This window comes from Sparus aurata, chromosome 14 (assembly GCF_900880675.1).
Source record: "Sparus aurata chromosome 14, fSpaAur1.1, whole genome shotgun sequence".
Classification (NCBI taxonomy): Eukaryota; Metazoa; Chordata; class Actinopteri; order Spariformes; family Sparidae; genus Sparus; species Sparus aurata.
This window is the reverse complement of record NC_044200.1, coordinates 13899494-13912454: the sequence shown is the minus strand read 5'-3', so window position 1 is coordinate 13912454 and position 12961 is coordinate 13899494. Positions and strand designations below refer to the sequence as shown.

Below are 12961 nucleotides of genomic sequence, written 5' to 3'. Positions count from 1 at the left end.
CTTTATCCAATTCAAGGATGACGGAGCGGTACGCACTAAAGTCCCCAGGGCCTCACAGGAAATCTCCAACCAGTCCAACCAGGACGAACCAAAGCCCTCACAAGGTTTGTAGAGAGGTTATATTACACATTTAGTGACGATAATTGGTTCGTAGTTGTTCTTCGTGGCTGCAGCAGGGTTGTTAGACAAGACCCCCCTCAAGCGTACAGCGCCCCCTGTTGGTCTGGAAGATTCATAATTGTGTCATAACTACCAGCTTATGCTTTTGAGAGTCAAAAGTTAGTTAGTCCTGTATTATATAAATAAATAAATACATTATACAACACGCACTGCTCAACAAGCTACTAATGACTAATTGCCGCCCTACAACATGTAGTTTTTATAACCCATGGCCCCAGCTCTCGAGCAGGGTGTAGCTGAATGTGTTGAAAAAATGCAACGTGACTGTCAAAGAAGCTCCTGTGTGATGAAGATATTGTTGTGCACCCTTGATACTACGTTTTCAGACTCTTTGTTGTGCAATTCATAACTTTATTCTTATTCGTTTGACTGCTCTTCCGTTAGATGTTCGTGTCCCTCGATCATCCCTACACCTCGTGGTTCCTCCGCTGCGGCTGATGTCGGCCTGTATGTGGCAGGTGGCCAAGGAGCGAAACGTGGACCACTATGACAAACTGGCAGACTTCGTCGCCATGGTGACGGACAGCGTCCCAGAGCTTTTGAACTATAAACAGAAGATTCAGCTCATCCTGGGGCTAAGAGCTCGGGTAAGTGAATGTGGGCACAGCTATTTGTTTTTATGTTTTTGCGATATTTTATCCGTGGAGAGACAGCATAAAGAGTTCACTTTGTCTTCTTCAGCTCATTCTTGAAGACTTAAAGAGGAATGACAAGGTGGACTATGAGACCATCCAGGATCACCTCGACAATTTCCAAGAGTGGACAACAAAAGACATGCATAAAGAGGTGGGCAATGTTACTGTCAGGGTGTCTTCTATCTATCTGGCTATCTGCCAGAGGAAGAGATCATTTTGATATGCATATTAAATGTTGTCACTTTTATATTACCGTCAGATGTAGTTGCAGAAATTCTTAAACTGTTTTTTTTCAAATATGAGAAACATTTGTATGGAATACTGAAGATAAGTGCATGTAAATAATCTTCTCCTGGGCTTCATGACAGGATCAAGATGGAGAGGTGGAGTTTTCAAAGTCAGCCTTTATGGAGCTTGTTCAGACGCTGCTGACGAACGAATCTGAGAAAAATAAATATTTCAAGGTGAGTTTTACCCCAACACAAGGGTTGCCGTTTATATACGCATTTACCTTGTATGTCTGTCTTGGAACTGATTTATATGTTTATTATTTTTCCTGTCAAAGGAGGTCTTCTCAGTACAGTATGGAGCCCGCTTTGATACATCGCTGCAGATCCTGGTGTGGGAATTCTTCAGCCGACTGGAAGAGTTCCTCCCAGTACCAAGCTTTTCACAGGTATACAGCATCCACTTGATCCCCAAATGCTGGCTGATGAATTATTTCTAGGTAAATAGCTACTGCTGTTTTTTACTATCTATTGTAATGGCTGCTATCACAGAACAGGGGCTGAAAGGACTTTTTCTTCAGCATCACTGCATTAAAGGTAGACCAGCGTAGTAAAGAATGATTGTGAAAGAAGCAGCCAGAGTTTAGAGTCTTTGCAAATTTATCGTCTTGTGTTTGAATTCTGCCTGCTTTTCCAGGTCTCCTCCATGTTTGACATTTCATCCCTTGACCAAGAGTTTGAGCAGTTCGCCTACGACCCTGAAGACTTGAAGAGGATTTTCCAGCACCAACAGGAGCGGCACAAGCTGGCTAAAAGTGAGATTCTTTTCAGATGTATTTCTCACTCAAACACTTTTGTTCACTAATACAATTTGGTTTTGCCAATCTCTGCTCACCATCTTATATCCAACTTGTAATAAATTGTATTCCTGCTTGACAACCAGCCCCACTTTACTGCCTTTAACATAGAATATCACCTCTAACATGAATCTTCTCTGTTTCCTCAGGTGAATTCACCTTAATGTCGGACACCATCCTCTCCGCGCTTGCGTCTAAACAGACTTTGGTGACATCTGAAGATTTCGCTGATCAGAAAATCATCCAGATAAAGTTAGGACAGAAGACTATGAAGCAAGAAGACAGCTGTAGCGGTGAAAACACTTGTGAGGATGATGAAGAGACCGACGACAGTTCGACTGAAGCGAATCTAAACTCTCGGCTGAACGAGTACGGGCTGTCACCTCTCACGTCCTCTTCATGTTACGATGATGCTGATGCTGCAGGTGATGATGGTGAGCATCCCTTATATTTCACACAATATCTGAAAATCTGAAAAAATCCAATATTCTCAATCTAATGCGAGCGTGTAAACTTGAGGGGTACATTCAGACCAAAAAAAAATTAATTGGAAGACCTGCATTTTTTGCAGCACTGTAGGATTTGGTCTGAATATAACCTAAAGGTGAGCTAGTTACTCTGCATCTGGTTTGCTCGGGCAGGATTCAGGCATGCACTTGTTCTCTGAAGTCGTGCTGGGACCAAATCTTCGCTTGTCACAAAGGTTCTGTTGAGCGCATTCACTTATTCTTACTTACATTGTTTCCTGTTTGCAGAAACAGTTGGTGAAACCGCCTTCCAGCCCCACAGGCGCTCGCGAAGCTCAGTGGAAGGAGCGAAGGAACATCTGGATCTGAGTCGAAACAAGGAACATCTGGATCTGAGTCGAAACAAGGAGGCATCAGAAAAGAGCGTGAACCAGTCGTTGTCAGGAGGCAGAGCCGACGTCACCGTGAAGACGGAGCTGGAAAGTGAAAAGACTTCTGCGTCCCGTTCCTCCCTCCCGAATAACCATCACGATGCTCACTCCTCTGTGCGGCTGTTCAAGTGCACTCAGTGCCAGAGGCCATTTAAACGGCGAAATGACCTGAAGCGGCATTACCGTGTTCACTCTAGCGTTAAAATCATGCCCTTCACTTGCAAAGTTTGTGATAAGAAATTCAGTTCTCGGACTATAGTCAAAAATCATATGCGAAGTCACAGCGGAGAGAGGCCGTATGCCTGCACGTACTGCGACAAGAGGTTCATGACGAGTTCTGTCCTGAGGTCCCACGAGCGCATTCACACCGGTGAGCGCCCATATGTATGTTCTTTTTGCAACAAGACATTCATACAGTCGTATACATACACTGTGCACCTCAGGGTGCATAAGAAAGAGAAACCATACCTGTGCAGCACATGTGGTATGTCCTATCCAAGCTCAGGGGCCTTGCTGGTGCATTCAAGGACTCACACAGGGGAGCGGCCTTATCAGTGTGACGTCTGCGGAAATCGTTTCACCACATGCGAAAGAATGAGAAGACACCGGAGGTTCCACACTGGAGAGAGGCCGTATTCTTGCTCCGAGTGTGCCAAATCGTTCCACTGTGGCTCAGGACTGAAGAAACACATTCGGACACACACGGGGGAGAAACCGTTCAAGTGTTTAACATGCCACAAGACGTTTGCTGAGAAATCCAACATGAAAATACATCTCCGAGTCCACAAAAAATAGTGATTGCTGTTCTTGGTTTGGCACGTAAATGATGAATCACAGACTTGTATTCACAGGTCAGCCAGAGTACTGACAAAGTCCACCTTTTGGGTAGTGTTTAGGATTGTTCATCTCTTCAGGTCTCCAATAAGACTTGCCTTTTTTTGACAAACTCTAGTGGTAAACTTTTGTTTAAAAATTCTGTATAATTAATGCATTAGCACATTGTTTTCTAATAGTTTTGTTGTATTTTTCCGCGAAAGTTAAAGGACTGCATATGGTGTGATATATGGTGTATAAACATAATAATCATTGTTTAGTTGTCATCATTGACGGTCTTCCATCCTATGTTAATTGGCTTCTTGAGAAAAAACAAGTTTCGGTTGCTCCTCGCTTCTGCTTTAAATGAGAAGGGAGGTACGGTCCATTAAACATGTGGGGTTTTCTTAATTGTGTGTCTAATTATTATTATTATTATTATTATTATTAACAGACTTGAGTGCTTGTGATATCTGCAGATAATGTTCAGTTTTAATGACTTTTATCCTCAGTTAGATCACAGTACACACGTTTTCCTGGTTGGCTGATGGAGACTGAAACAACCCAGCAATTCAGATTTTACAACACTAGATGGCACAGTTGGCCATCTATGTTGTAAAGGTGTGACCAGTTTAAGCAGTGGTTTGTGTGTACAGACATCTATACTGTGGTGAAAGTAGAATTCAGATATTTTACGTAAGTAAATTGAGAATATTGTAATTTCATACTCTATGACAAGTGAGCAAATGTTCTGGATTAGAGTAAAATTACATAAACAGCTAAACACTCAACATACCAAGTACTTGTTCTACAGAATGACCCAATTTCAAAAGCAAATTATGAAAATTCATTAAAATATTTAAGTTAAATATGCATACTAGGTCGTAGAAAGTACTATCTGTTTTTTTCTTTCTTTCTTTCTTTTATGAGTTTTACTAAAAAAGTGGTTATTGGTGGAAACAACTCAACACCATCTCAGCCCCCCTTCGACCTGCACCTCTGTTCTCTTCCCCCTCCACAGCAGGGTCAATCAACAGTCATCTTGAAACTGCATTCCCTTCTATTCTTTAACTTGTCACTCATTCGGTCGGTGTGTATACACACATAAATGCATGTAAAAATATAAAAGTTGTGTGTGACAAAATGTAAGCAAGCATTACCTCATTTTCCATCCTTTTCAAGACAAGAAAACAAGCTGAGTTGACCTCTTACTTTGAAAACTGGGAACCGGAAGTGCTAGTTAACGAGTAATTTCTTTCCCCCTTTAAACGCAAACTAATGGCTCTGGACTCCATTATCTTCAGAGCATTTGGGAGTTATATGGGCAGTTTTATGATTAAAACGTACAAGTTGACTGCCAAGCTCTCAACTCCACTACACGCTAAATAAACTGGCTCTAACAGTTAGCTAAGCTAAGCAAAGCTAACTGACGCGCTCTCGAAACGGCAACAAGTCCTGCAGGTCTGTATTAACACTGGCTAATGTTATACGTGCAACTACGTTTCTGAGAGCGAGAATATTTTGCATTTTGTAACGTGAAACAGTTCTTGGTAATTCTACTTGGCCTCAGTAAAGTCGAAATGTACGGCGAAATTAATATTCTTCATTGCTATAAGTTTAAATTGTAGCTGCGCGGGTTGTCGCACTAAAGCGCCCCCTGCTGCCCAGGAAGATACAGGAATGGAAACCAGCCTGCAACTACTGTATTTTGATCATCATTAAAGTCAATAATGCAGTAAAAACACTGATTCAGTCCTCTCAGATATGGGGATTTGCTGCTTTTTCAGTTTTATATCACTGCAAATCAACTACCGTGGCTTTTAGCTGCAGGGCAGCTAAAACAAGCAATGTGAAAGCTATTGAAAATTACATTGGTTGTACGTCCTGACTTTCTGACGTTTAATAGAGTTATTGGTTAATTGGTTAATTGAGAAAGTAATGGTCTCAATAATAGTCTATGAAAATAAACATCAGTTGCAGCCCTACAGCATGTAATTTACTGTAGTTAATACAGTAAATTACATGCTTTAATGTGTCAGAAACGTTACAGAGATGCTGCTGCGTGATGACTAAATTGTTGTGCACTCTATATAGTTTTGTCAAATAAGTATTATTTTGTTTTAGTGCTTGCATATACTGTTATTGTAGAGCCACAATGGTGACAGAGATTGTCCCGGAGCTTCTGAACTACAAAGAGAAGACTCAGCTGATCCTGGGACTGAGAGCTCGGGTGAGTGAATGTGATCACGAAGACTACTTGGATGGTTTTTGTCTAGTTGGTCTTATTTTGAAATTTGACTTAGTTGACTTAAACGCTATCGAGGATCATCTCAACAGTTTCCAAGAGAGGACAACAAACAGCCTTCATGAAGAGGTGGGCATTGTTCAGTCTGTCTGGCTGTCTGCAAGAGAAAGAGATAATTTCCTTGTCCTTATTACATAACGGAAACAATGAAGCTATTGAGCTATTTTTAAAATAAAAGAGACATTTGAAAAGCAAACTGAGGATTTAGGCTTTTAAAGAAACTTCTCCTGGGCTTTTCATGATAGGATCAAGAGGGAGAGGTGGAGTTTTGAAATCAGCCTTTATGAAGCTCGTTCAAACATTACTGACGGACGAATCTGAGAGAAAAAATATTTCAGGGTGAGTTTTACGCCAACATTTTTTTTTTTTTTTTTTTTTAAATCTACCTTGTGTGTTTGTCTGTAAAAGTATTAGTTTATTTGGTGATATATATTTTTCCTGTCAAAGGAGGTCTTCTCACTGCAGTATGGAGCCCATTATGATACATTGCTGCAGATCCTGGTGTGGGAATTCTTCAGCCAACTGGAAGAGTTCCTCCCAGTACCAAGTTTTTAACAGGTATGCAGCATCCACTTGACCCCCAAATACTGGCTTAGGAATTATTTCTAGGTAATGTGTGTTTAAAATCCACCTACTCTTCTTTTCCAGGTTTCCTCCATGTTTGACCTCTTGACCATAAGCTTGAGTAGTTTGTCTTCAACCCTGAAGATCTGAAGTGGATATTCCAGCACCAATGGGAGCGGCATAAGATGACGAAAGGTAAAAATCTGTTAGCATTTGGCATATTATTTTGCCCAGTTACAGTCAAAGCACACTGCAACTTGAAAACTTTGTAATTGATGTTCATATTGAAATGCGCTTTTGCCAATTGTGCTCAGCTGAACTGGGAATGCGGTTAAAAAGTGTTCTGTTGCAAAGTTAAACAATAAGTGGGTGAAAATCCATGTTATGGGGGAAAGAAATACAATAAGTGAAGACTTTTAAATTGAATTTGACCTCTAAAATTAATCTTATTTGTTTCTCAGGTGAATTTACCTACACCTCGGACACTATCCTCTCTGCGCTTGCATCTAAACAGACTTTGATGGGATCTAAAGATCATCAAAAAATCAGTCAGATATAATCAGAACAGAAGCCTTTAAGCAAGAAGACGGCTGCAGCAGAGAATACATTTGTGAGGATGACGAAGACACCGACGACAGTTCTATCGAAACTAATCCGAACTCTCGGCTGCACAATTACGGGCTGCCACCTATCACTTCTTCTCCACACTCTGAAGAAGCTGGTGCTGCAGGTGGCAAAGATGAAGTGTTTGTATTGCTGGTAATTTTGAATTAATAATTTATTGTGTACGAATATCTTCAACTTGTTCTGTGTTTAAAGCTTGGTTACACGGCTTCTCATTCACTCAGGCATGCGCTTAGCTGCGAAGTCAAACCGGAACAATATCTTCACTCGGCACGTCGATTCTGTTGAGTGAATTCCTCACTTAATCCCTTCTTTCTCCTGTTGGCAGAAACAGCTGGTGGATCCGTCTTCCAGCCACCCAGATGCTCGCAAAAGCTCAGTGGGATGAATGAAGGAACATCTGGATCTTGCTAGAAACAAGGAGGCTTCAGAAAAGAGAACCAGCTCTCTTCAATTAAGCGAGAAACGCCAAAAGACCCAATGAAAACACCTGGCTGGACTGCGGCAAGGCTTTCGCATCTCGCTCCTCCCTGAAAAACCATCACGTTGTTCACTCCTCTGTGCGGCCATTTAAGTGCTATCAGTGCGACAAGTCCTACAAAAGTCAAAAAGACCTGAATCAGCATTTCCTTATTCACTCTAAACCCAAAGTCCCATCTTTTGCGTGCAACCTTTGTGACAAGAGATTTAGTTTTCAGGCTTTTGCTTACAGTTCATCTGCGACGTCACAGCGGAGAGAGGCCGTTTGCCCGCTCGTTCTGCGAGAAGAGGCTCCTGACACATGCAGTTTTGAAGTCTCCCGTACGTATTCACACCAGCAAGCGCCAGTATGCCTGTACCTTTTTGCGACAAGACATTCACACAGTTATACTCGCGCACTGCGCACCTCAGGATGCACATGAAAGAGAAACCTTACCTGTGCAGCACATGTGGAATGTCCTTTTGCAGCTCCGGTGCCCTGCTGGTGCATTCACAGACCCACACAGAGGAGCGGCCTTATCAGTGCGATTCCTGTGATAAGGGTTTCGCCACGGCCGTATACAGTTGATCATACATCGTGGATTCCACACAGGAGAGAGGCCGTACTCATGCTTTGAATGTGACAAATCAGTCCACTGTGGCTCCGGACTTAGGAAACACATGAGGACACACACAGGTGAGAAACCTCGCAAGTGTTTGACATGTCACAAGACGCTTTCTCAGAAATCCTACACGAAGATACGTCTCCGAGTCCACAACAATGCCTAACATACTGTTTTTAAAGACATGTTGTTGGCATGTGTGCTGTATTGGTCTATGTGTAAGTTAAAATAAATCTATCATGATAAATTGTGCAATATGAAAAGTCTCAACGTGAATGTTTGGTTAAGGTTCCTTAAATTTAAGGATAAGGTCCCTCTATCATCCAGAGGTTAAATATCAGTGTTTGTATTGAAATATTAGGATGATGATCAGAAGACATCTTGTTTGTTTTACATTATAACAGTGGCAGTAAATTATTTGTACTGTGATGCAACACAAATAGGCTATTATTCATGTTCTTTATGTCCCATATGTTAAAGAGTTCTACTGTGAGTTCAGCATACCTTTTACGTGTTACTGTCTTACAGAAAGACTGAAATAATACATGTTTACACTTTGATTTGAGTTTTTTGAGCTGAAGTTCAATTTTGGAACTGGCAACTAGGACTTCCGTTAAACGTCTCACGCCTTCAGAATAAAAGGAGGGCAATTCGACTATCGTTTTGAAAAAAAAACAACAACATTCAAATAGTGGTCACTTATCAAATCGCAGCACACATTACCATATGGTAAAGAGAGCTGGTACGGGCCAGGATAATATTTTAAACAAGTGATTCATACCTAATTAAAATGTTGTTAAGAGGGCACTTTTATTTTGAAGACTGGAGTCCGAAAGTGTCACTGTTGTTGCTGTCCATGGTTCTTTTGGAGCAGCTAGCTAGGCTACACTTTCCTAAAACAATGTCTGCACTTGAAAAAGTATAACATGTCATTTACCAACGCATTAGTACTGTCCTACAATAAAACTAACTATTAGGAGGGAACTCCAAACGCTGCAAATAACGTTAGCTACATACAGCTGCAATAGTTAAGTTAGCTTATCAAAGCTAACTGTCAGCGCTGCTAGCATGGCCAGATATCGAGGTCTGTATTTGACTCTATGTGCTGTCTCTAATATGACATTAATGTGAATAGCTTTATAACTTTACTTAGTAAATAGCTGGTATATTTAACTATTTCTGCTACAGGCTCTCATAATGTTAGCTAGCACCTCAGCAGGCTGTTCCCAACCAACCAGCCTGTACTGTTGGTCATTTAAAGCCTACTTACAGGTTATATAGTGATTGATATTGTATATTCTCGTGATGCTAGTTCATTGTTTAATGCCAAAGTGTGTATTGCAGATATTAGATAAAAAAAATGTGCTGTTGTAACTGAAGTCTTTTTTTAACCTCTCCTTGCTTGCATCTCCTGACAGATCCTTACCTCCCCATGTCATCCGTACACCTCATGGTCCCTCCACTGAGGCTGATGTCAGCCTGTATGTGGCAGGTGGTCCAGGAGCGAAATGTGGACCAGTACGGCAAACTGGTTGAATTCATCACATTAGTGGCAGAGATGGTCCCAGAGCTGATGAACTACAAGCAGAGGGCTCAGCTCATCCTGGGGCTGAGAGCTCGGGTGAGTAAGAAACAAAAACAAACAAACATGGCGCAAAGGGGCATCGGTTAGTACTGAACATAATTCAAATGTTTTTGTTTTTCAGATGATTTTGGAAGTTCTTCGTAAGGTGGATCCTGTTGACTCGGATGCGATCCAGGAACAAATCAGCCTTTTCCAGAAAAGTTCGATAATGTGCAAAGGGGAAGAGGTAGGAGATGTTTGAATAACATGTGTTTGTTATAGTCAGATAGATATGCAAAGTTGATATACCACAGGATTTGGTTTAGTTCTGAAAATGAAACCTCCTCATGGCAGGATCAAGATGGAGAGGTGGAGACATCGAGGTCCGCATTTGTGGAGCTGGTCGAGACATTACTCAGTGACAAAAATGAGAAGGATACATTTCTCAAGGTGAGCTCTGTTCCATTTTTCAGTAAGTAGCCATCTTTATTGAAACTATTTCTTATCTGCTTCACGTGTCTAATGTAGTTTCTTTTCTAAAGATGTAGCACCATATATTAATTCTATTTTCCTGTCTAAGGAGGTATTCCCTGAGCTGTATGGAACCCGTTACGATACAGTGTTGCAGATCCTGGTGTGGGAGTTCTTCCTCCGACTGGAAGAGCTCTTCCCTGTACCAAGTTTCTTAAAAGTGAGTTGCACTGAGTTATGTATTGTCACATTGGGCCAACTCATGCACTATTTAACAGTTATTTAAATTGAACCAATAGTATTATTTGTTGATTTAAAGTAAAAGTGTTAAAGCAGTTTGTGAAAAAAGACTGGGGATTTATCTTGTACGGGTCCACACAGTACTGCGTAACACTATTTTCGAAGAATGATGTTGAACTTATTGTACGTTGCTCTTTTCCACCCTTCCAGATTTCCACCATGGTTGACCTGACATCCTTTGACTTCCAGTTTGAGGAGTTTGTCCCTGATCGTGACGACCTGAAGAAGATTCTGCATCATCAAAAGTATCGACAAAAGCTGACTCAAAGTAAAGGCCTGTTTACAAATCTTAGAATTTAGTAGCTGCGCAATAATTGAGATTAGATATTTCTTAATATTTATTCACAGCAATCAGCACCACACCTTACATTAAATTTCGACCTCTAACATAATCTTTTCCCATTTTAGGTGAATACTCCTTCATGTCAGAAACTATCCTCTCCACACTTGCATCTAGGCACACGTCAGTGGCATCAGAAGATCATGTCGATCACGATAGAGATGGAAACGTTGGTAACAGCAGCGATGAAGAGACTGACAACAGTTCTGTTGAACCTACTCCATCAAGCCCGCAGCGGGAAGAGAGCAGGCTGTTGCCGCTCACCTCATCCTCATTTTATGAAGAAGGTGGCGTGGCGGGTGAAACTGGTGAGCATCATTCATTTACGAGATATCTCTCACATTACGTTCAGTGAAAACTGCGTAGATTTTGCTGAGGAGCTATTCAAAAGCATTATCATGTAGAATTTATATTTTGTGTGATTTGATGCCCCCCCTACTGTTCCTGTCGTGAATACAAATCCCAGGTTTCTTTAAAAATTTCTCAGATGTGATATTACTTTACGTGCTAACTTCAAACAATCATGCCAGTGACTCATACCCTCAAAGCACCTGTTGTTCTCCACCAGGTGTTTACGAGACACAAGTGACGCTCTCGGACGAAATCTTGGACGAGCCTGCAGCGGACGGCACCACGGTCCAGGAGAGTCGCAGCACTGGAGTGTTAAAGCCGAACTTGCGTTCCGGCACAGCTGAAAACCTGACCTGTCCCGGGTGTGGCAAGAGTTTTAGAAAACCAATGATGTTAAGACACCATCAGAAATCTGAACACCCGACAACCGAGCAGGTTTACCAGTGCGACAAATGCGACAAGACTTTCCAGACAAAGCGTCGCCTGGAGCAGCACCACCAAGCCCACGCTACAGTGAAGCCGTACACTTGCTCCTATTGCGGCAAAGGGCTTCCGTGTCCGAAGGTGCTGAAAACTCACATGCGAGTTCACACCGGGGAGCGTCGATACGGCTGTAAGATCTGCGGTAAGAAATTCGACCAGGCGAGCACGCTGACGCACCACATGAGATTGCACAAAGGGGACAAACCGTTCCTGTGCAGCGAGTGTGGAAAAGCCTTCCCCAGCTCGAGCGCTTTTCTCATCCACACACGGATGCACACAGGTGAAAGGCCGTATCAATGCAAGGAGTGCGGGAAGAGATACGTCACGCTGCATAGACTTAAAGTCCATCAAGGACTTCACACACTTGAGCGTCCGTATACCTGCGACCAGTGTGGGAAGTCTTTCCGTTACCCCTCAGAGTTTGGGAGACACAAAGTAATTCACGCCGGAGAAAAGACTTTTAAGTGTGTCATCTGTGACAAAAGGTTTAGCTTGGCAGGCAACCTGAAGTCACATATGCAAATTCACGCAAAGACGAGAGCAGCGAAAAAATCTTCACAGTGATGTTTTCGGTGTTGTGTGCTCTGTTTGCATCCGGTGAGTTATATAATACGTGTAATGTTTGTGAAAGGCCTGATCTTCAGATTGTGTGCAGCATCACCACAGTCGCATCACCTGAAGATCTGCAGACCGAAGACCCTGCAACGATTTGTTTTACTCACTTCACACTGATTGGACACTGGGATCGTACATCGGGAAGCCAATTATACTCAATAACTTTGAACTTTGAACATTGCTTTGAACATTAAATAATTGTATTAGTATTTAAGTGAAAATACTGTGTCTCAATTATGATCATTCCACTGTTATCGTACTTACCTCTCAGTCAATGCTTAAATTGAATATTGTCTCAGAGGTCCGTCCACATACCTACATCTAATAAACACATTGGGTTTTTCGATTATCATCAGCATTTCTTTTTGTGCCACAAACTGCAGGAATCACCTAAATGAAGGGACGGAAAATGTTTAGAGTCCCAAAAACGAAACCTTTTTGAGATAGCTGCAGCAGCGATATGGCCAGAGCGCTGGATTTTTAATACGTCGGTGGATAGATTGGCACAACAACAGGTAAGGAAGAAATTCCTGTATTCAGGTGCTGTATCACTGCTTACATTGGCTGTCCATTTTTCTGATGAAATTTGTTTTCAGGCCCTATGATGCCCCTTAGTGTCATAAATAAAGTTAAGATAAAGTAAGAGGCTTAA

The 12961-nt window shown here is 41.9% G+C and overlaps 3 protein-coding genes across 9 annotated transcripts in view; 2 read left to right on the top strand and 1 right to left on the bottom strand.

Moving 5' to 3' along the window:
• LOC115595445 (zinc finger protein 157-like) overlaps nt 1-4021 on the top strand; it is a 4966-nt gene extending 945 nt beyond the window's left edge. The window contains exons 2-9 of the mRNA XM_030439956.1: nt 17-104; nt 565-767; nt 862-966; nt 1184-1279; nt 1381-1491; nt 1740-1857; nt 2049-2333; nt 2655-4021. Coding sequence (XP_030295816.1) covers nt 17-104; nt 565-767; nt 862-966; nt 1184-1279; nt 1381-1491; nt 1740-1857; nt 2049-2333; nt 2655-3592 — 1944 coding nt within the window. The 3' untranslated portion in view covers nt 3593-4021. The remainder of the gene's footprint in view (nt 1-16; nt 105-564; nt 768-861; nt 967-1183; nt 1280-1380; nt 1492-1739; nt 1858-2048; nt 2334-2654) is intronic.
• Nucleotides 1-9663, bottom strand: part of LOC115595444 (uncharacterized) — a 27138-nt gene extending 17475 nt beyond the window's left edge. Inside the window, exon 1 of the mRNA XM_030439953.1 lies at nt 9612-9663. Coding sequence (XP_030295813.1) covers nt 9612-9624 — 13 coding nt within the window. The 5' untranslated portion in view covers nt 9625-9663. The remainder of the gene's footprint in view (nt 1-9611) is intronic.
• LOC115595446 (zinc finger protein 485-like) lies at nt 4802-12961 on the top strand. 7 transcript variants are annotated; one of them, XM_030439958.1, is made up of 14 exons: nt 4802-5071; nt 5759-5840; nt 6161-6254; nt 6363-6473; nt 6564-6674; nt 6941-7238; nt 7432-8259; nt 9604-9806; nt 9892-9996; nt 10104-10199; nt 10330-10440; nt 10671-10788; nt 10929-11168; nt 11429-12961. In XM_030439958.1, exons 7-14 carry the CDS (start codon nt 8244-8246, stop codon nt 12256-12258), a joined length of 1719 nt encoding a protein of 572 aa, XP_030295818.1. In that variant the 5' UTR covers nt 4802-5071; nt 5759-5840; nt 6161-6254; nt 6363-6473; nt 6564-6674; nt 6941-7238; nt 7432-8243; the 3' UTR covers nt 12259-12961. The 7 variants fall into 7 exon arrangements, with proteins under 7 accessions (XP_030295818.1, XP_030295820.1, XP_030295819.1 ...); XM_030439960.1 differs by lacking the exon at nt 4802-5071 and having other exon boundaries at nt 5740-5984; XM_030439959.1 differs by lacking the exon at nt 4802-5071 and having other exon boundaries at nt 5742-5840.

What these genes read in the sequence shown, in the direction of transcription:
- LOC115595446 (XM_030439958.1), top strand. An exon ending in TAATGTGCAAAGGGGAAGAG is followed by an intron (nt 9,997 to 10,103) that starts GTAGGAGATGTT and finishes TCCTCATGGCAG; the next exon opens with GATCAAGATGGAGAGGTGGA. An exon ending in CTGTACCAAGTTTCTTAAAA is followed by an intron (nt 10,441 to 10,670) that starts GTGAGTTGCACT and finishes CCACCCTTCCAG; the next exon opens with ATTTCCACCATGGTTGACCT.